The following is a 19,037-nucleotide window of genomic DNA, read 5'->3' as shown; positions in this document are numbered from 1 at the left end:
CCTCTGTTTCCGTAACATAAAACTCAGGGTAAAGACAATTTGTTTCCTTCTTTCCAATCACTTCCCTGTGTCTACTCAGAACTTCATGAATAGAACTTGAGGAACAGGACTTCACATTGCCGCCCATGAGGGGGGACTCAACACCAAGGCCCGAGGTTACAAAAGGACTGTTTACACTTGGGGGTCCTCATCAACTGATCTTGAGTTCCGCAGCTCTAAGGGAGAGGACAGACTCCTTGACGTGTTTCTGATCCGACTCTGGGGTCAGGAGTAGCCAGGAAGCCAAACACCAGGAACGGGGGTGGCACATCACCAGTCCAGAGGCTTTGCTATGGGTGCAGACAGGACGGAGCCCAGCCCTAGGCAATCAGGAGCCAGAACATGATCACCAGGGCTACAAACAGGGAAAGGCGTGACAGGAACTGTTCATCCACGTACTGGGGTGTCCCAGGGACAGCTGGGGGAGGCCGTCCATCCTTTATGTTAAATGCTGTGGCAAATATACCAAATGGAAATGCCCCAATTCCAAATGACATCTGGAATCCACCATCTCCAAATCCAAATCCTTGAAATCCCCCTCTATTTTCCGGCTCTGGCCTGTGGCCTTGAGGACGAGGAGGGGTCTTCTCTCTGGGGTCCTGCTGACTGGTGCTGCACCTGCCATAGAGTGGGCTGACTTTGTCTCGGCTGATGCCCCCTTTGCAAACTGGACACACCTGCCTGTTAGGTCTGGTCTCTAACCACTGATGTAAACACGGCCAACAGAAGAGGTGGCCACACAGGCTGATGACGGCGTCCTTGGCTGTGTCCAGACATACGTTGCACTCAAAGGTGCTGTCCTGCCCTCCGTTCTCGCCAGGGCCCTTACTACTCCCGCTGGGATCCCCTGAGCTGGAATTTTCAGGAGACGCGGAGGCCGAGGGCCCTTTGCTTGCCATCCTTGGTTGTCAGCAAAGCTTCCAGTGATGCTTCTTCCCAGGAAATTCTCGCAGGGCCCCGGTCTATCCAGTCCGCCGGCACACAAGACAGTCTTACTCAGTGTCTTAGAAAAAGATCCCTTTCGGCTTGAATATCCTAATTTATATAGCATTCATTACATGGATGATATTTTATTAACAGGCCCAGAGACAACAAAATTATATGAGGTGGGACAAGAATTAATCCTTATACTCCAAAAATTCAGACTACAAATAGCCCCAGTGAAGGTTCAGGTCCATCCTCCCCACCTTTTCCTTGGATTTGAATTACACTCCAATAAAATCCTATCTCAAAAAATCCAATTAAGAAAAGATTCTTTAAAAACACTTACCAATTTCCAACGGCTCTTGGGGGACATTAATTGGTTACGACCCTATTTAAAATTAACTACTGGAGAACTTAAACCCTTGTTTGATATTTTGCGAGGGGATTCTGACTCCTCCTCTGCTCGAGAGCTTACTACAGAGGCTAAAAATTCCTTACAAATTGTTGAAAAGGCCATTCAGGCACAAAAGATTGAATACTTCTCTCCCACCTGCCCGTTATGGTTACTTATTCTCCCTACAACCTTTACACCCACCGGTCTTTTATGGCAAACTAAGCCTTTATATTGGATCCATTTACCTGATACCCCCCCCCCCAAATTCTGCCTACCTACCCCTCCCTGGTTGCCCAGGTTTTAAAACTTGGGAGAGAAAGTTCTCTTAAACTTTTTGCAAAAGACCCAGACACCATTAGTGTGCCTTATAGCGCCTCCCAGGTTCAATGGCTAGTACAGTCTTCTGATGAATGGGCTGTTGATTGTGTTTCCTTCCAAGGCAAAATAGCTAATCATTATCCTTCAGACAGACTAATTCAATTCCTTTATAGACAGTCCATTGTTTTCCCAAAACAGACTAAAAGTTCTCCCATTCCTGGAGCCATGTTAGTTTTTACTGATGGTTCTTCATCTGGAATTGCAGCCTTTAACATCAATGGAAAAATCTCCAAAGTCCAAACTAAACTTTCTTCAGCACAGCTTGTGGAATTGGTTGCTGTTATACAGGTCTTTGAGACTCTCTCCAATCACCCATTTAACCTTTATACTGACAGCGCCTATGTAGCCAGCTCAGTCCCTTTGCTTGAGACGGTCCCTTACATCCATCCCTCTACCAATGCTTCCCCTCTTTTTGCTAAACTTCAACAACTAATCCTGGCCAGAACTCACTCTTTCTTTGTAGGACATATTCAAGCACATTCTGGTCTTCCTGGACCCTTAAGTAAAGGAAATGACCTTGTGGATCAGGCAACTCAAAATAGTTCTGTTATCCTAATGGGAATGGTCACCCCACCTGACCCCATATCTCAGGCACAAGAGACACATCGGTTACACCATCTTAATGCCCAAACTCTCCGACAGATGTTCTCTATCACCCGAGAACAGGCCCGACAGATAGTCCGCCAGTGCCAGGGCTGTATACCATTTCTGCCTGAGCCACACTTGGGAGTTAATCCTCGTGGTCTTACACCAGGGGAATTATGGCAAATGGATGTCACCCATCATTCTCCCTTTGGCAAATCAAAATATATCCATGTGTCTATAGATACCTTTAGTGGATTTATTTGTGCTTCCCTTCAGACGGGGGAAGCTACTAAAAATGTTATTAATCATATATTTGCTTGCTCTGCCCTTATGCCATTGCCAAAATTTATTAAAACAGACAATGGCCCTGGGTATACCAGCACTAGCTTTAAACAATTCTGTGCTCAATTAAAAATAAAACATCTTACTGGTATTCCCTATAATCCACAGGGACAAGGTATAGTAGAAAGAGCACATCAAACTCTTAAAAATATGCTCTCCAAGCTACAACACTCAGGAGGAATATTATACTCCCAGGCAGCAAATCCCAAAACATTATTAAACCATGCTTTGTTTGTTTTAAATTTCCTGACCCTTATAAAGATGGTAAATCCACGACTGATAGATTTTGGCACCCTTCTACATCAAATAATTATGCTCAAGCATTATGGAAGGATCCATTAACTCACAAATGGTCCGGCCCAGATCCTGTGTTAATCTGGGGGAAAGGACATGCTTGCATATATGACTCTAAAGAACAAAATGCTAGATGGCTCCCAGAGAGACTAATAAAATTGGTTAATTCTCCCAGGGAAACCCCTGAGAAAGATTTTAATTGTGCTTAATTACAGAAAGATGCTCAGCCTTGACATTCTTTCATTTCTACTTGTAACCCGGCTGGTGGTAAGTGCCCCTTCCCCTTATCAAATTTATAACTACACTTGGATCATTGAAAACCAGGCCAGAGATAATGTTAACTCTAGCTCTTCGGTCGGATCCCAGCCCCAATGGCCGCATCTAGAAGTGGATCTCTGCGCCCTTGCCCTTGGAGCACACCCTGATTGGGGCACGGCAGAGGAACTATGGCCTCAGCCCAACAACAAGGCACCTGAATTGGCCAGATGCAGCCTCGATTTCCCCGGCTGTAGAAACACTGGCGAAAGAAGCCACCTTCATGGTGCAGCGGAAGGTGTTTATGTCTGCCCAGGAGCCCACCGAGATAAGTCCCTTAATTACAAGTTTGGATGGGCTGGTGATTATTTTTGTGCCTCCTGGGGTTGCAAAACTACTGGGGACACATATTGGAAGCCCTCCCCCTCCTGGGATTATATCTCAGTTAAAAGAAAATGGGTACACCCTAAAGCAACACCCAACCACTCCCCTTGGGACTTAGTAAGACTCTGTGATCCCAACCAGTCCCCTACAGGTGGCTGGTGTAGTCCCCTATTAATCCAATTCAATTCCCGAGCCAGACAACACGATTGGAGCAGCCAAGGATTTGAATGGGGACTCCGAATCTATAGAGAAAGAAAAGACTTTGGGCTCACTTTTAAAATCAAATTACTCAAAGCTATTCCCAATAAAAATTCTGCAGCCATGGGACCAAACCCTGTCTTACTCAAACCAGCCAGACCCAAATTAACAGTTATCTCAAGGTCTACCACACCCCCTATTGTTACTCAGTTATCTCAAAAATATACCTTGTTCCAACCCACCATCCCTGAGGGACCCCCAAGTTCGGCTGATCTCATTGTTTCTTTAGTAAACGCCTCCCTAGAAGCTATTCATAATACTAGCAATCCCGATTATCAAGAATGCTGGATCTGCTTCTCTCCTACACCTCCCTTTTATGAGGGTGTTGCGATGCTTATGACCCCTATATTTACTAATGACACAGATGGCCTGCCTTGGCATGCTGCCCCAGATGGAGGCCTTACTCTTAGTTCCATTTCAGGTATTGGACTCTGTCTTGTTGGCCCTAAAATGTTGCCCCCCCCATTCACTCATATCAGTCTGTAATCAGACTATTGTTATCAACAGAACATCCACTTATACTAAGGCTCCTAATAACACCTACTTGGCTTGCTTCTCGGGTCTGACTCCTTTTATAGTCAATAAGGATTTTATTAATAATAAAGATTACTGCGTTGTAGTTATCGTGCTACTGCGATTCCTTGTCCATAATCCAGAAGAATTTTTATCCACTCTGGATCAGGGTATCTCCATCAGACAAAAAAGAGAGCCTTTAACTGCTATTACCCTGACTGTGCTCCTGGGGCTTAGTGCTGCAGGGGCCGGGACAGGTATTGCCTCAATGGTTACCTCCCAACAACATTTTTCACATCTCAGTGCCTTAGTGGATAGAGATCTCAGCCTCATACAGGAGGGAATACAAGATCTTAAAGATTCATTAGCTCCCCTTTCTGAGGTAGTTTTTCAAAATCGGAGAGGATTAGATTTAGTCTTCCTTAAAGAAGGGGGACTCTGTGTAGCCCTCAAGGAAGAATGCTGTTTCTACTCAGATAAGACTGGGCTAGTACAAAATAGTCTTGATAAAGTTAAAAGAAATCTAGAGGATAGAAAAAGGACTCAAGAACAACAAGAATCTTGGTATAAAAATTGGTTTTCCACATCTACATGGCTAACCACTTTGCTTCCCAGTCTGCTAGGACCTTTTGTAGGTTTCCTTTTACTTCTCTCTTTTGGCCCCTGGGCCTTTAAACGATTAACAAGTTTTGTTAAGAGTCAGGTAGATTCTACAATCAAGCCTGTGGAAGTCCATTACCATCGCCTCTCCACAGAAGAAACATCTGCCGCTGACCCACCAAAAGAACAAGACAACCCCCCATCTTGACCCTTAGACTTTACCTCCCTGCAAAGATCCACCCTGGGGTGGAAATTTTGGCCCCACCCCTCCGAATAATAACTCAGGTCTCCGCGACCCCTCATATACTATTTGGCTACCAAACATATTTCCTCCTGGATCCTTATGGGGCTTTGACGGTCTTGTTGAGAGCAAAATGCGTTACATTTCCACAAAGTGAGTGGTCTGGTAAGTCAGCGACGGAACGGGTGGCTAAGTCTCGACCCGCCTAAGACAGGACGACCTCGCCGAGAGGAGGCCGATCCAATGACGGGTAAGGGTCCAGCACTGCCCTTCTAACAGGCTCAGACCGTTTGTGCCCCTTGTTCTAAGGTCAATCCAAATGACTTTATCGAAATCAATGACCTATGAGTAACAGCGCTCAACCTACTCTGGGGAACGCTCGCCTCTCTGATGTCAGGTTACTGTCAGGTTGCTCCTCTGGATCCATTTTTACTCTTAAACAAAAATAATCGGCCACAAAACAAGCCCTTCTTTGGGACATCATCAGGGGGTCACGGTAACCTCCCTATCCTAGTCCTTGTATACAGAAGAGGGGGAGATGTTAGAGACAAGCCCTGAGCAACTTCTGCCCTGAGCAACTTCTGACCTTTCCTCATCCCCCCCACCCCACCACACCTAACTGATTCCATCCCCCCCCCCGCCACACCTAACTAATTAACACCCTGCCTGGCAACTGCAGAGACATGAGAACTGTACCGTGAATTCTCGGAATAACCGCAAACTGTCCTAGGCCAAAGGCCAAGAAGATTCTGTAACTTTCCACCACCTGCCTCCTCCAGCCCCCCTCTCGCCCAAAACCCTAACCCTAACCCTAACCCTTCAAAAGACGACTCCGGCTGAATAAAATTGGACTCTTGACAAGTGTACATTTGCTTGAGTCTCTTCCTCTCTCTCGCCCATCTTATTTCAGGTTAGGGTCCTCCTTGCCCCCATGAATAACTAGGTCCCGTGGAATGGGACAGTACCCTTCCTTTGGCTCTTGCCTTCTTTCTGTCACCTCTTCCACAATGCAACATGAACCTTGGAGGATGTGAGATGTTTCAGTGCTGGATGTGGCCTTTTGGGTCATCCCAATGGTCATCACTATCTGAAAAGAAAAGCTTCTCTAATCAAAAGGGAGAGTAGCATTAATATATGAATATGAACACTAAGTGTAGTGCAAATTCAGGGCAATTTGGTAAGAATAATATATGCATATGGGCATGTGCTAGGTTGCTCACTTGCCTCACTTATGTGAATCTGGCTTATGTGGGATATGGAGTGTCAAATCTGTGACCTTAGGCTTCACGTGAAATGCCTTAACCACTAAGACATCTCTCCAGCACGCTGCTTATTTTCTCATACAATTGGCTTTTTGATTTAGGAGACTTCTGATTTCTCAAAAACAAACAGCCATGCCTAGGACTGGCCTGTCACTCAAGCTTCACATGATGAATTCATAAAGCAGTCACTTAATAGATTCTTAGAAAGAGCAAAGGCTTTCTCATGTGTTGTGGATTTTAAAACATCAGTTGAGATGGTTTCTTTATTCCAATTTAAGGCTGAGATAGCAAATGTATCCCCTATCATATGTATTTATGCATGTAATTAATTTAGAAAAAAAGATAGATTTCTTTTCTAAAAATATATTTATTTAGTATATATATAGAGAAAATATGAATCAGCACCCCAGGGCCACTATGTACTGCAAACAAACTCCAGACACATGAGCCACCTTATGCATCTGGCTCTATGTGGGTCATGGGGATTAAAACATAGGTCCATAGGCTTCAATGGCAATCTACTTAATCACTAGGCCTCCTCTACAGCCCAAATAGGTGGATTTTTAACAGACAAATTTACTGTATACCCATGTATATGTATGCGAATAATTCATTTAGGGGAAAAATGCTTTTGTTAACAGTAGGATTATGTTGATGGAAATTTTGTACCCTTCCCACAATGGGTATGCAAGGAAATCTATAATAAAATGTTCACCTCATGATATGGAAGTAAATTTTTTTTAAAAAGTAAAAAATTAAAAAAAAATACAACAACAATGAGGGGAGCTGGGCTTGGTGGCACACACCTGTAATCCCAGCACTTGGAAGGCAGAGGTAGGTGGATCACTGTGAGTTCAAGGCCACCCCGAGACTACATAATGAATTCCAGGTCAGGCTGGGCTAGAGAGTGAGACCCTACCTTGAAAGACAAACACACAAAAAGGAACAAAGAAACAATGAGAGAGGCTGTAGGATTCCCAAATGCAATTAAATTTATTTTTATTTTTTAGAGGAGAGAGAGAAAATTGGCACACCAGGGCTTCAGCCACTGCAATCAAACTCCAGATGCTTGCACCACCTACTGGGCATATGTGACCTTACACATGCCACACTTTTGAGCATCTGGCTTATGTGGGATCTGGAGAGTCTAACAGGAGTCCTTAGGCTTTGCAGGAAAGTGCTTTAGCTGCTAAGCCACATCTCCAGCCACCCCCAAACACAATTAAAGCTCACTCCTTAATGGTTCTGACCTCTATCAATAGCATGAAGATGTTGGGGTACTCTGATGATGTCAAGCACATGACCTGCACACCACCTCATTTGTTTGTCAGAGAAACCTCAACACTCTCCAAATGCAGACACTATTCCACTAAGGCAATGGTACCAACCGCAAAATCCTGGATATGGGTCTGGAAAGATGGCTCATTGCTTAAGTTTCTTGTCTGTCAAACCTAAGGACTGAGATTTTTATTTTCTGTACCCATGTAAAGCCAGAGGCACAAGGCAGGGCATGCATATGGAGTTTGCTTGCAGTGTCTGGGGGCCCTGACACCACACCCATTCTCTCTCTCTCTCCCTCTCTCTCTCTCTATCTTGCCCCCCTATTGCTCAAAATAAGAAACTAAATAAAACATTTTATTAATCAATATTTTTGATATAAAAAACTATGTCTAGTAATTAAATTCCTTTTTGTTCTCATGCTTGCCCAGGCTCACCTACTATCCTTCTCTCAATTACTTCTTAGAAATTACACCATCCTAAATCTTTGCAATCTAAAGATCCTAGCCAATGCTCATGACAGATCGTGACACACAATGGTGAGGGAGGTGAGCCTGTGCAAGGAAAAGAGAGAGATGTTTCCTCTTGTAAATCAAAAGTTGTGCACATGTACATATACCTTGGACAGATGATGATATATTTTCTAAAATTATTTTTAAAAATTGAATATGGGCTGGAGAGATGGCTTATCAGTTAAGGTGCTTGTCTGCAAACCCTAAGAATGCATGTTTAAATCTCTAGGTCCCATGTAGCCAGACACACTGTGACACAGGGGTGCACACATCTGGAGTTTGTTTGTAGCAAGCTGAAGATCTGTGAGTGCCCACTCTCTCTTTCACTCTTTCTTTCTCTGTCTCTCCAAAAATAAAATAAATAAACAAAAATTTTAAAAACAATATTAAAATAATAAAAATTAAAATTTAGTATAAAGCTTGCTTTCTACGTTAATTGAGGCCTTGGAAGAGACCCTGATTTAAATCATCATGGGTACATAAACACATGGATGAACGAATTAATGAATTAATTAATAGTTGGAGGCAGAAGAAAGGTTTTAGTGGCAAGAGAAGAACAGTGTCACTAAGGTGAAGGAAATCAGTAAACATTGTATGCATGTTTTAAAACGTCAAAACTAGGGCTTGAGAGATGGCTCCGCACTTAATGCATTTGCCTATGAAAACTAAGGACACAGGTTTGATTCCCCAGTACCCACTTAGGCCAGATGCACAAGGTGGCACATGTGTCTGGAGTGCTTTGGCAGTTCCTGGAGGCCCTGGCATGCCCATTCTCTCTCTCTTTCTCACAAATAAATAAAAATTTTAAACTATTAAAAAATGTCAAAACTAAATTTGATTTTAAAAAACTAAATTTTATTTAGGACATGCCAAAATTAAAATGATCATCCAAGTATTTTGAGGTGATTTCTTTTTATCTTATTCATTTCACTACAAAGGTCCATCAGAAAAAAAAAAAACATATGAAAGCATGGAGAGATTTCTTAATGATTAAGGCACTTGCCTATAAATTCTAAGGACATAGGTTTGATTCCCCAGTACCCATGTAAAGCCAGATGCACAAAGTTGTGCATGCTTCTGGAGTTTATTTGCAGTGGTGAGAGGCCCTGGTGTGCCCATTCTCTGTCTCTCAATCAGTACATAATTGAAATATTTTTTACAAAAACATGTGAATACTCAGGTAAGTACACACCTAACTTTGTTTGTTTGATTGATTGTTTTATGGTATCATCTCACTCTAGCCCAGGCTTACCTGGAATTCACTCTGCAGTCTCAGGGTGGCCTCAAACTCACATAGATCCTTACACTTCTACTATTGGATTAAAGATGAGTGCCATCCCCCTCCTCCACAGGTCTCACCCATGTTGAACACAAGCAAAGGTGATGATATGAATACTCACATAACAACACACCTCCAGAATGAACTTCCAAATATTGATGGCTTGGTATTGTGAAAGGCTTCTGATGATAATGACATCTTCTTTTTCTTTATATTTGAAAGAGAGAGAGATGAATAAATAATGAAAGAAAGAAAGAAAGAAAGATACAGCTAGACAGTTAGACAATGGGTGGGCTGCAGAGATGGATCAACCATTAATGTGCTTGCCTGCAAAAGATAAGGAACCATGTTCAACTCTCCAGATCCCATGTAAGCCAGATGCACAAATGTCAGGCAAACACAAGGTCTCATATGCCCACTATGTGGCACAAGAGTCAGGAGTTTGATTGCAGGGGCTAAGGCCCTGGTGCACCAATTCTCTATATATCCTCTCCTCTCTCTCTCTCTCTCTCTCTCTCTCTCTCTCTCTCTCTCTCTCTTAAAAAAAGAGAGACAGAGAAAGAGAGTGAGAGAGGGGAGACAATGGGAGCACTAGAGCCTTCAATTGCTGCAAACAAACTCCAGACATGTGCAGCCACCTTGAGCATCTGGATTACATGGGTCCTGAGGAAATTAACCTGCATCCTTTCACTTTGCAGACAAGCTCCTTAACTGCTAAGCCATCCCTCCAGCCTGGGAATGACATCTTGAACAACACAATCAGAGGTGACCATGTTAACACTCATGTGACATCACACCCATCTTGAATACAAGCAAACAGAGGTGATCACTGCCACACTGGTGCACTATATCTGCTTTTTTTTGTTGTTGTTGTTGAGGTAGGGTCTCAATCTAGCCCAGACTGACCTGGAATTCACTATGGAGTCTCAGGGTGGCCTCAAACTCATGGCAATCCTCCTACCTTTGCTTCCCAAGTGGTGGGATTAAATGTGTGTGCCACCATGGCCAGCTCTGTTTTTTTAATATATATATATGAAATATATATATATAACATTTATACATGGTTATATGTATATTATATATATATTAATTATGGGAAAGAATTTTAAATTATCTTGGAAGGCCACTTCCTGTAACCAAATTTACTTGTTTTATGTATTTATTTGAGAGAGAGAAGGAAAGAATGGTTGGGCCAGAGCCTTCAGCCCCTGCAGAGAAACTACAGATGCATGCACCACATTGTGCATCTGGTTTTATGTGGGTACTGGGGAATTGAACCTGGGTCCTTTGGCTTTGCAGGCAAGCACCTCAACTGCTAAGCCATCTCCCCAGCCCTATAAGCAACTTTAAACATGATTTCATAGCCCTCCACTTGCAGGTCTTAGATTCTAAGAATTAATTGAGGACATTTGAAGCATATTAGATCATCCCAGCCACTTCTCCAGCATTTTGTTCATCACAGTAGAGACCCTCAGAAAACATTCCAACAGAAATAATATCCTTCCATGTTATATTCATCATGTAGGCATAAGAGAGACCCTGTCTTTAACATGCCATAAAGTTTTCCATACCTAAAATGTTGTGAAAGAATAGTATAAGAGGCAAAAGATGAAGACATTTAGTTTGGGACACTATCTTCCAGCTTCATGCCTTCCCAGAGGTACCATTACCTTCACAAGACTTTCATGATCACTATGCCATCAACATTTCCATGTGCAGGCTGTAGGAGGGCAAAGCAACAACAACAACAAAAAGGGTCATCAAGGGCTGGAGAGATGGCTTAGCGGTTAAGTGCTTGCCTATGAAGCCTAAGGACCCCAGTTCGAGGCTCGGTTCCCCAGGTCCCACGTTAGCCAGATGCACAAGGGGGCGCACGCGTCTGGAGTTCGTTTGCAGTGGCTGGAAGCCCTGGCGCGCCCATTCTCTCTCTTTACCTCTATCTGTCTTTCTCTCTATGTCTGTCGCTCTCAAATAAATAAATAAAAAATGAACCAAAAAATTAAAAACAAACAAACAAACAAAAAAAAAAAACAAAAAGGGTCATCAAATCAGAAGAGAAACTAGCTGGAATAAAAAAGAATTTCAGTTAAAAGGAGGAGACAGTAGGAGTGCAGATGTGGGAGGATCTCTGTGAGTGAGAGGTCAGCCTGAGACTACACAGTGAATTACAAGTCAGCCTAGGCTAGATTGAGACCCTACTTCAAAAAAAAATTAAATTAAAAAAATAAGGAGAGAGATAGAGCTTGAAAGAATGCATTTTGATCAAATTGTGTTATGCTCCTGTTGAGTAATAGTCATTATTATTGTTTTTTTTTTAAGAAGACATGTAAAATATATTCTTTTGCCAGATACATGCCTTTAACCCAGCAATTGGGAGGCAGAGGTAGGGGGATCACCATGAGCTCAAGGCCACCCTGAGTCTACATAGATCAGCCTGTGCTAGAGCAAAACCATACCTCAAACAAACAAACATATATATATATATATATATATATATATATATATATATATATATATATATATATATATATATATAATTTTTTTTTGAGCATGATGGCTTCATGCTCAATAGACCTACCTGAGAGGCATTGGGAATTCGAAGGACAGGACAGGAGGAAGACTTGTGAATTGCACACTGACTTTGAGGCCATTTGAAGCTTCCAGAAGCAGACAACTTAGAGGGAAGGGTTAGTGGGATTCACTAGGTGTCATGCCCGCCAGTGTTGTCCTGTCCTGTTACAGGGCAGTTTGCATGGAAGGAGGAGGAGATAGCCAGGTTTTGCATGAGGTTGTGGCTGGGACTGTGATTTCTATAGTGATGGGGCCCTGTTCGCAAAGCACCTATTGGCTGCAGGCTTTGTAAATTCCCCTGGGTTTGGTCCAATCGCCAAGGCAGAGCTGCAGAGTCAGCAGGACCTTTCTGCTCCTCAATCTCTCTTTCTTGCTGAGTCCTTCTCCCCTTTCAGCATCTCCTTTGCACAGAGCCCTCTTTCAACACCCTCCCTGGCTCTGTCCTTCCTGCTCCCATTTCAGATGCTAGGGCTTCTTTTTTTCCCTCCTCCTTCTTCTTCTTCCCCTTTTCTTTCTGGCCACCATCTATTGAGGACAGAAATAAGGGGTTTAGTGCAAAACCATAGTCCTTGCATTTCTTCAGATGAGCAGATTTTCTGCTGGAGTACATGTAAAATACACACATCATCCTGAATCATAGCTTCTCTGGGGGTGTGGAGAAGAAACAAAGAAATTACATATCTGTATGTCAACAGAAAACCCCTTGCAGCCTGGCATGCAGCCTTCCTGGAAGACCTAAAAATATGTGCTATTTTCAGCTGCCTCTCTGATGTCCCTCGCCTCTTCTCAGATTTTTTTTTCTTTTGCTTTGTTTTTTTCCTTCATTTTTCAGCTTTTGAAAGTCTGCAGCTGACCCTTGGTCCCTTGCAGATAATTGCACACCCAGCCTCACTGACTGCAGACCTCTTGTCTGTGCTTCTCTTCTGACATTACAGATTTTTCTTCTCCTTCTTCTTCTGCTTCTTCTTTTTTAAATGTATTTGACTTGTGAAATCTGGACACAGGACCATTTTCCATTTGTTCATGCATGTCTGAGGTGTGGATGGCTGTGTGTGGACATGGAGGATGTGAATCTGATTGTGGCTCACTTGGATCCTTAGCTCCAAAGAACCTTGGGTTTATGATGAATGAATGTGTGTTTGGGGGGTGTGTGTGTGTCATTGTCCTGGTCCTGGTCTCAGTTATATGAAAGGCTTCGGAGCTACCTGTGTGTCATATGTAGGGCTGCCTGACATTCAGATTCAGATAAACGGAAGTGGTGGAGAGACAAAAATATATCAATCTATATATCTATCAATATGTGCGTCTATCTATCTATCTATCTATCTATCTATCTATCTATCTATCTATCATCTATCTATCTATCTATCATCTATCTATCTATCTATCTATCTATCTATCTATCTATCTATCATCTATCATCTATCTAGACATCCATTCAAGACAGGAGAGAGATCAGAGCCCTCCTTCTCTGTAAGCCCCAAGGACGTAGAGATGAAGACAGGAAACTTGTGTGAGTCAAATTGTAATCAATTAGGGCTTTCATTTATCTTTTCTTTTATTGCTATTTTTTTCCGGATTTAACAAAATTGTCAGATCTCACTGCCTGCCTGCCTGATGGTGTGCTTTGCAGTGGGGGTGATGTGGTTAACCAGACAGAAACTAGAAAAACAGGCCTCACTGGATTTGCATTAAGCAATTATTTCTTGCTTGCTTTCTTTTTCTTTTTTTTATTTCCCTCATCCCTCCTTCATCTGCTGAGCAGGGATTAAATGAGGGTTTGTGTGATGTAGGAAATAATGGCACACATGTCTGATGCCTTTGCTCTTTCTAAGAATCTATTAAGTGACTGCTTTATGAATTCATCATGTGAAGCTTGAGTGACAGGCCAGTCCTAGGCGTGGCTGTTTGTTTTTGAGAAATCAGAAGTCTCCTAAATCAAAAAGCCAATTGTATGAGAAAATAAGCAGCGTGCTGGAGAGATGTCTTAGTGGTTAAGGCATTTCACGTGAAGCCTAAGGTCACAGATTTGACACTCCATATCCCACATAAGCCAGATTCACATAAGTGAGGCAAGTGAGCAACGTAGCACATGCCCATATGCATATATTATTCTTACCAAATTGCCCTGAATTTGCACTACACTTAGTGTTCATATTCATATATTAATGCTACTCTCCCTTTTGATTAGAGAAGCTTTTCTTTTCAGATAGTGATGACCATTGGGATGACCCAAAAGGCCACATCCAGCACTGAAACATCTCACATCCTCCAAGGTTCATGTTGCATTGTGGAAGAGGTGACAGAAAGAAGGCAAGAGCCAAAGGAAGGGTACTGTCCCATTCCACGGGACCTAGTTATTCATGGGGGCGAGGAGGACCCTAACCTGAAATAAGATGGGCGAGAGAGAGGAAGAGACTCAAGCAAATGTACACTTGTCAAGAGTCCAATTTTATTCAGCCGGAGTCGTCTTTTGAAGGGTTAGGGTTAGGGTTAGGGTTATGAATTCACATGATGAATTCATAAAGCAGTCACTTAATAGATTCTTAGAAAGAGCAAAGGCATCAGACATGTGTGCCATTATTTCCTACATCACACAAACCCTCATTTAATCCCTGCTCAGCAGATGAAGGAGGGATGAGGGAAATAAAAAAAAGAAAAAGAAAGCAAGCAAGAAATAATTGCTTAATGCAAATCCAGTGAGGCCTGTTTTTCTAGTTTCTGTCTGGTTAACCACATCACCCCCACTGCAAAGCACACCATCAGGCAGGCAGGCAGTGAGATCTGACAATTTTGTTAAATCCGGAAAAAAATAGCAATAAAAGAAAAGATAAATGAAAGCCCTAATTGATTACAATTTGACTCACACAAGTTTCCTGTCTTCATCTCTACGTCCTTGGGGCTTACAGAGAAGGAGGGCTCTGATCTCTCTCCTGTCTTGAATGGATGTCTAGATAGATGATAGATGATAGATAGATAGATAGATAGATAGATAGATAGATGATAGATAGATAGATGATAGATAGATAGATAGATAGATAGATAGATAGATAGATAGATAGACGCACATGTTGATAGATATATAGATTGATATATTTTTGTCTCTCCACCACTTCCGTTTATCTGAATCTGAATGTCAGGCAGCCCTACATATGACACACAGGTAGCTCCGAAGCCTTTCATATAACTGAGACCAGGACCAGGACAATGACACACACACACCCCCCAAACACACATTCATTCATCATAAACCCAAGGTTCTTTGGAGCTAAGGATCCAAGTGAGCCACAATCAGATTCACATCCTCCATGTCCACACACAGCCATCCACACCTCAGACATGCATGAACAAATGGAAAATGGTCCTGTGTCCAGATTTCACAAGTCAAATACATTTAAAAAAGAAGAAGCAGAAGAAGAAGGAGAAGAAAAATCTGTAATGTCAGAAGAGAAGCACAGACAAGAGGTCTGCAGTCAGTGAGGCTGGGTGTGCAATTATCTGCAAGGGACCAAGGGTCAGCTGCAGACTTTCAAAAGCTGAAAAATGAAGGAAAAAAACAAAGCAAAAGAAAAAAAAATCTGAGAAGAGGCGAGGGACATCAGAGAGGCAGCTGAAAATAGCACATATTTTTAGGTCTTCCAGGAAGGCTGCATGCCAGGCTGCAAGGGGTTTTCTGTTGACATACAGATATGTAATTTCTTTGTTTCTTCTCCACACCCCCAGAGAAGCTATGATTCAGGATGATGTGTGTATTTTACATGTACTCCAGCAGAAAATCTGCTCATCTGAAGAAATGCAAGGACTATGGTTTTGCACTAAACCCCTTATTTCTGTCCTCAATAGATGGTGGCCAGAAAGAAAAGGGGAAGAAGAAGAAGGAGGAGGGAAAAAAAGAAGCCCTAGCATCTGAAATGGGAGCAGGAAGGACAGAGCCAGGGAGGGTGTTGAAAGAGGGCTCTGTGCAAAGGAGATGCTGAAAGGGGAGAAGGACTCAGCAAGAAAGAGAGATTGAGGAGCAGAAAGGTCCTGCTGACTCTGCAGCTCTGCCTTGGCGATTGGACCAAACCCAGGGGAATTTACAAAGCCTGCAGCCAATAGGTGCTTTGCGAACAGGGCCCCATCACTATAGAAATCACAGTCCCAGCCACAACCTCATGCAAAACCTGGCTATCTCCTCCTCCTTCCATGCAAACTGCCCTGTAACAGGACAGGACAACACTGGCGGGCATGACACCTAGTGAATCCCACTAACCCTTCCCTCTAAGTTGTCTGCTTCTGGAAGCTTCAAATGGCCTCAAAGTCAGTGTGCAATTCACAAGTCTTCCTCCTGTCCTGTCCTTCGAATTCCCAATGCCTCTCAGGTAGGTCTATTGAGCATGAAGCCATCATGCTCAAAAAAAAATTATATATATATATATATATATATATATATATATATATATATATATATATATATATGTTTGTTTGTTTGAGGTATGGTTTTGCTCTAGCACAGGCTGATCTATGTAGACTCAGGGTGGCCTTGAGCTCATGGTGATCCCCCTACCTCTGCCTCCCAATTGCTGGGTTAAAGGCATGTATCTGGCAAAAGAATATATTTTACATGTCTTCTTAAAAAAAAAACAATAATAATGACTATTACTCAACAGGAGCATAACACAATTTGATCAAAATGCATTCTTTCAAGCTCTATCTCTCTCCTTATTTTTTTAATTTAATTTTTTTTTGAAGTAGGGTCTCAATCTAGCCTAGGCTGACTTGTAATTCACTGTGTAGTCTCAGGCTGACCTCTCACTCACAGAGATCCTCCCACATCTGCACTCCTACTGTCTCCTCCTTTTAACTGAAATTCTTTTTTATTCCAGCTAGTTTCTCTTCTGATTTGATGACCCTTTTTGTTTTTTTTTTTTGTTTGTTTGTTTGTTTTTAATTTTTTGGTTCATTTTTTATTTATTTATTTGAGAGCGACAGACATAGAGAGAAAGACAGATAGAGGTAAAGAGAGAGAATGGGCGCGCCAGGGCTTCCAGCCACTGCAAACGAACTCCAGACGCGTGCGCCCCCTTGTGCATCTGGCTAACGTGGGACCTGGGGAACCGAGCCTCGAACTGGGGTCCTTAGGCTTCATAGGCAAGCACTTAACCGCTAAGCCATCTCTCCAGCCCTTGATGACCCTTTTTGTTGTTGTTGTTGCTTTGCCCTCCTACAGCCTGCACATGGAAATGTTGATGGCATAGTGATCATGAAAGTCTTGTGAAGGTAATGGTACCTCTGGGAAGGCATGAAGCTGGAAGATAGTGTCCCAAACTAAATGTCTTCATCTTTTGCCTCTTATACTATTCTTTCACAACATTTTAGGTATGGAAAACTTTATGGCATGTTAAAGACAGGGTCTCTCTTATGCCTACATGATGAATATAACATGGAAGGATATTATTTCTGTTGGAATGTTTTCTGAGGGTCTCTACTGTGATGAACAAAATGCTGGAGAAGTGGCTGGGATGATCTAATATGCTTCAAATGTCCTCAATTAATTCTTAGAATCTAAGACCTGCAAGTGGAGGGCTATGAAATCATGTTTAAAGTTGCTTATAGGGCTGGGGAGATGGCTTAGCAGTTGAGGTGCTTGCCTGCAAAGCCAAAGGACCCAGGTTCAATTCCCCAGTACCCACATAAAACCAGATGCACAATGTGGTGCATGCATCTGTAGTTTCTCTGCAGGGGCTGAAGGCTCTGGCCCAACCATTCTTTCCTTCTCTCTCTCAAATAAATACATAAAACAAGTAAATTTGGTTACAGGAAGTGGCCTTCCAAGATAATTTAAAATTCTTTCCCATAATTAATATATATATAATATACATATAACCATGTATAAATGTTATATATATATATTTCATATATATATATTAAAAAAACAGAGCTGGCCATGGTGGCACACACATTTAATCCCACCACTTGGGAAGCAAAGGTAGGAGGATTGCCATGAGTTTGAGGCCACCCTGAGACTCCATAGTGAATTCCAGGTCAGTCTGGGCTAGATTGAGACCCTACCTCAACAACAACAACAAAAAAAAGCAGATATAGTGCACCAGTGTGGCAGTGATCACCTCTGTTTGCTTGTATTCAAGATGGGTGTGATGTCACATGAGTGTTAACATGGTCACCTCTGATTGTGTTGTTCAAGATGTCATTCCCAGGCTGGAGGGATGGCTTAGCAGTTAAGGAGCTTGTCTGCAAAGTGAAAGGATGCAGGTTAATTTCCTCAGGACCCATGTAATCCAGATGCTCAAGGTGGCTGCACATGTCTGGAGTTTGTTTGCAGCAATTGAAGGCTCTAGTGCTCCCATTGTCTCCCCTCTCTCACTCTCTTTCTCTGTCTCTCTTTTTTTAAGAGAGAGAGAGAGAGAGAGAGAGAGAGAGAGAGAGAGAGGAGAGGATATATAGAGAATTGGTGCACCAGGGCCTTAGCCCCTGCAATCAAACTCCTGACTCTTGTGCCACATAGTGGGCATATGAGACCTTGTGTTTGCCTGACATTTGTGCATCTGGCTTACATGGGATCTGGAGAGTTGAACATGGGTCCTTATCTTTTGCAGGCAAGCACATTAATGGTTGATCCATCTCTGCAGCCCACCCATTGTCTAACTGTCTAGCTGTATCTTTCTTTCTTTCTTTCTTTCATTATTTATTCATCTCTCTCTCTTTCAAATATAAAGAAAAAGAAGATGTCATTATCATCAGAAGCCTTTCACAATACCAAGCCATCAATATTTGGAAGTTCATTCTGGAGGTGTGTTGTTATGTGAGTATTCATATCATCACCTTTGCTTGTGTTCAACATGGGTGAGACCTGTGGAGGAGGGGGATGGCACTCATCTTTAATCCAATAGTAGAAGTGTAAGGATCTATGTGAGTTTGAGGCCACCCT

General features: G+C 42.5%; 1 protein-coding gene across 2 annotated transcripts; it reads right to left on the bottom strand.

Annotated features, from left to right (window-relative positions):
* Window positions 1–213: 213 nt before the first annotated feature.
* LOC123456728 (E3 ubiquitin-protein ligase RNF185-like) lies at window positions 214–956 on the bottom strand. 2 transcript variants are annotated; one of them, XM_045140982.1, is made up of 2 exons: window positions 745–938; window positions 214–579 (listed from the first exon to the last, which is right to left on the bottom strand). In XM_045140982.1, exons 1-2 carry the CDS (start codon window positions 936–938, stop codon window positions 360–362), a joined length of 414 nt encoding a protein of 137 aa, XP_044996917.1. In that variant the 3' UTR covers window positions 214–359. The 2 variants fall into 2 exon arrangements, with proteins under 2 accessions (XP_044996917.1, XP_044996918.1); XM_045140983.1 differs by having other exon boundaries at window positions 214–956.
* Between the last annotated feature and the right edge of the window lie 18,081 nt (window positions 957–19,037).

Source organism: Jaculus jaculus, chromosome X, assembly GCF_020740685.1.
Source record: "Jaculus jaculus isolate mJacJac1 chromosome X, mJacJac1.mat.Y.cur, whole genome shotgun sequence".
Taxonomy (NCBI): Eukaryota; Metazoa; Chordata; class Mammalia; order Rodentia; family Dipodidae; genus Jaculus; species Jaculus jaculus.
The sequence above is the reverse complement of the archived record's forward strand: the minus strand, read 5'-3'. Positions and strand labels throughout refer to the sequence as shown.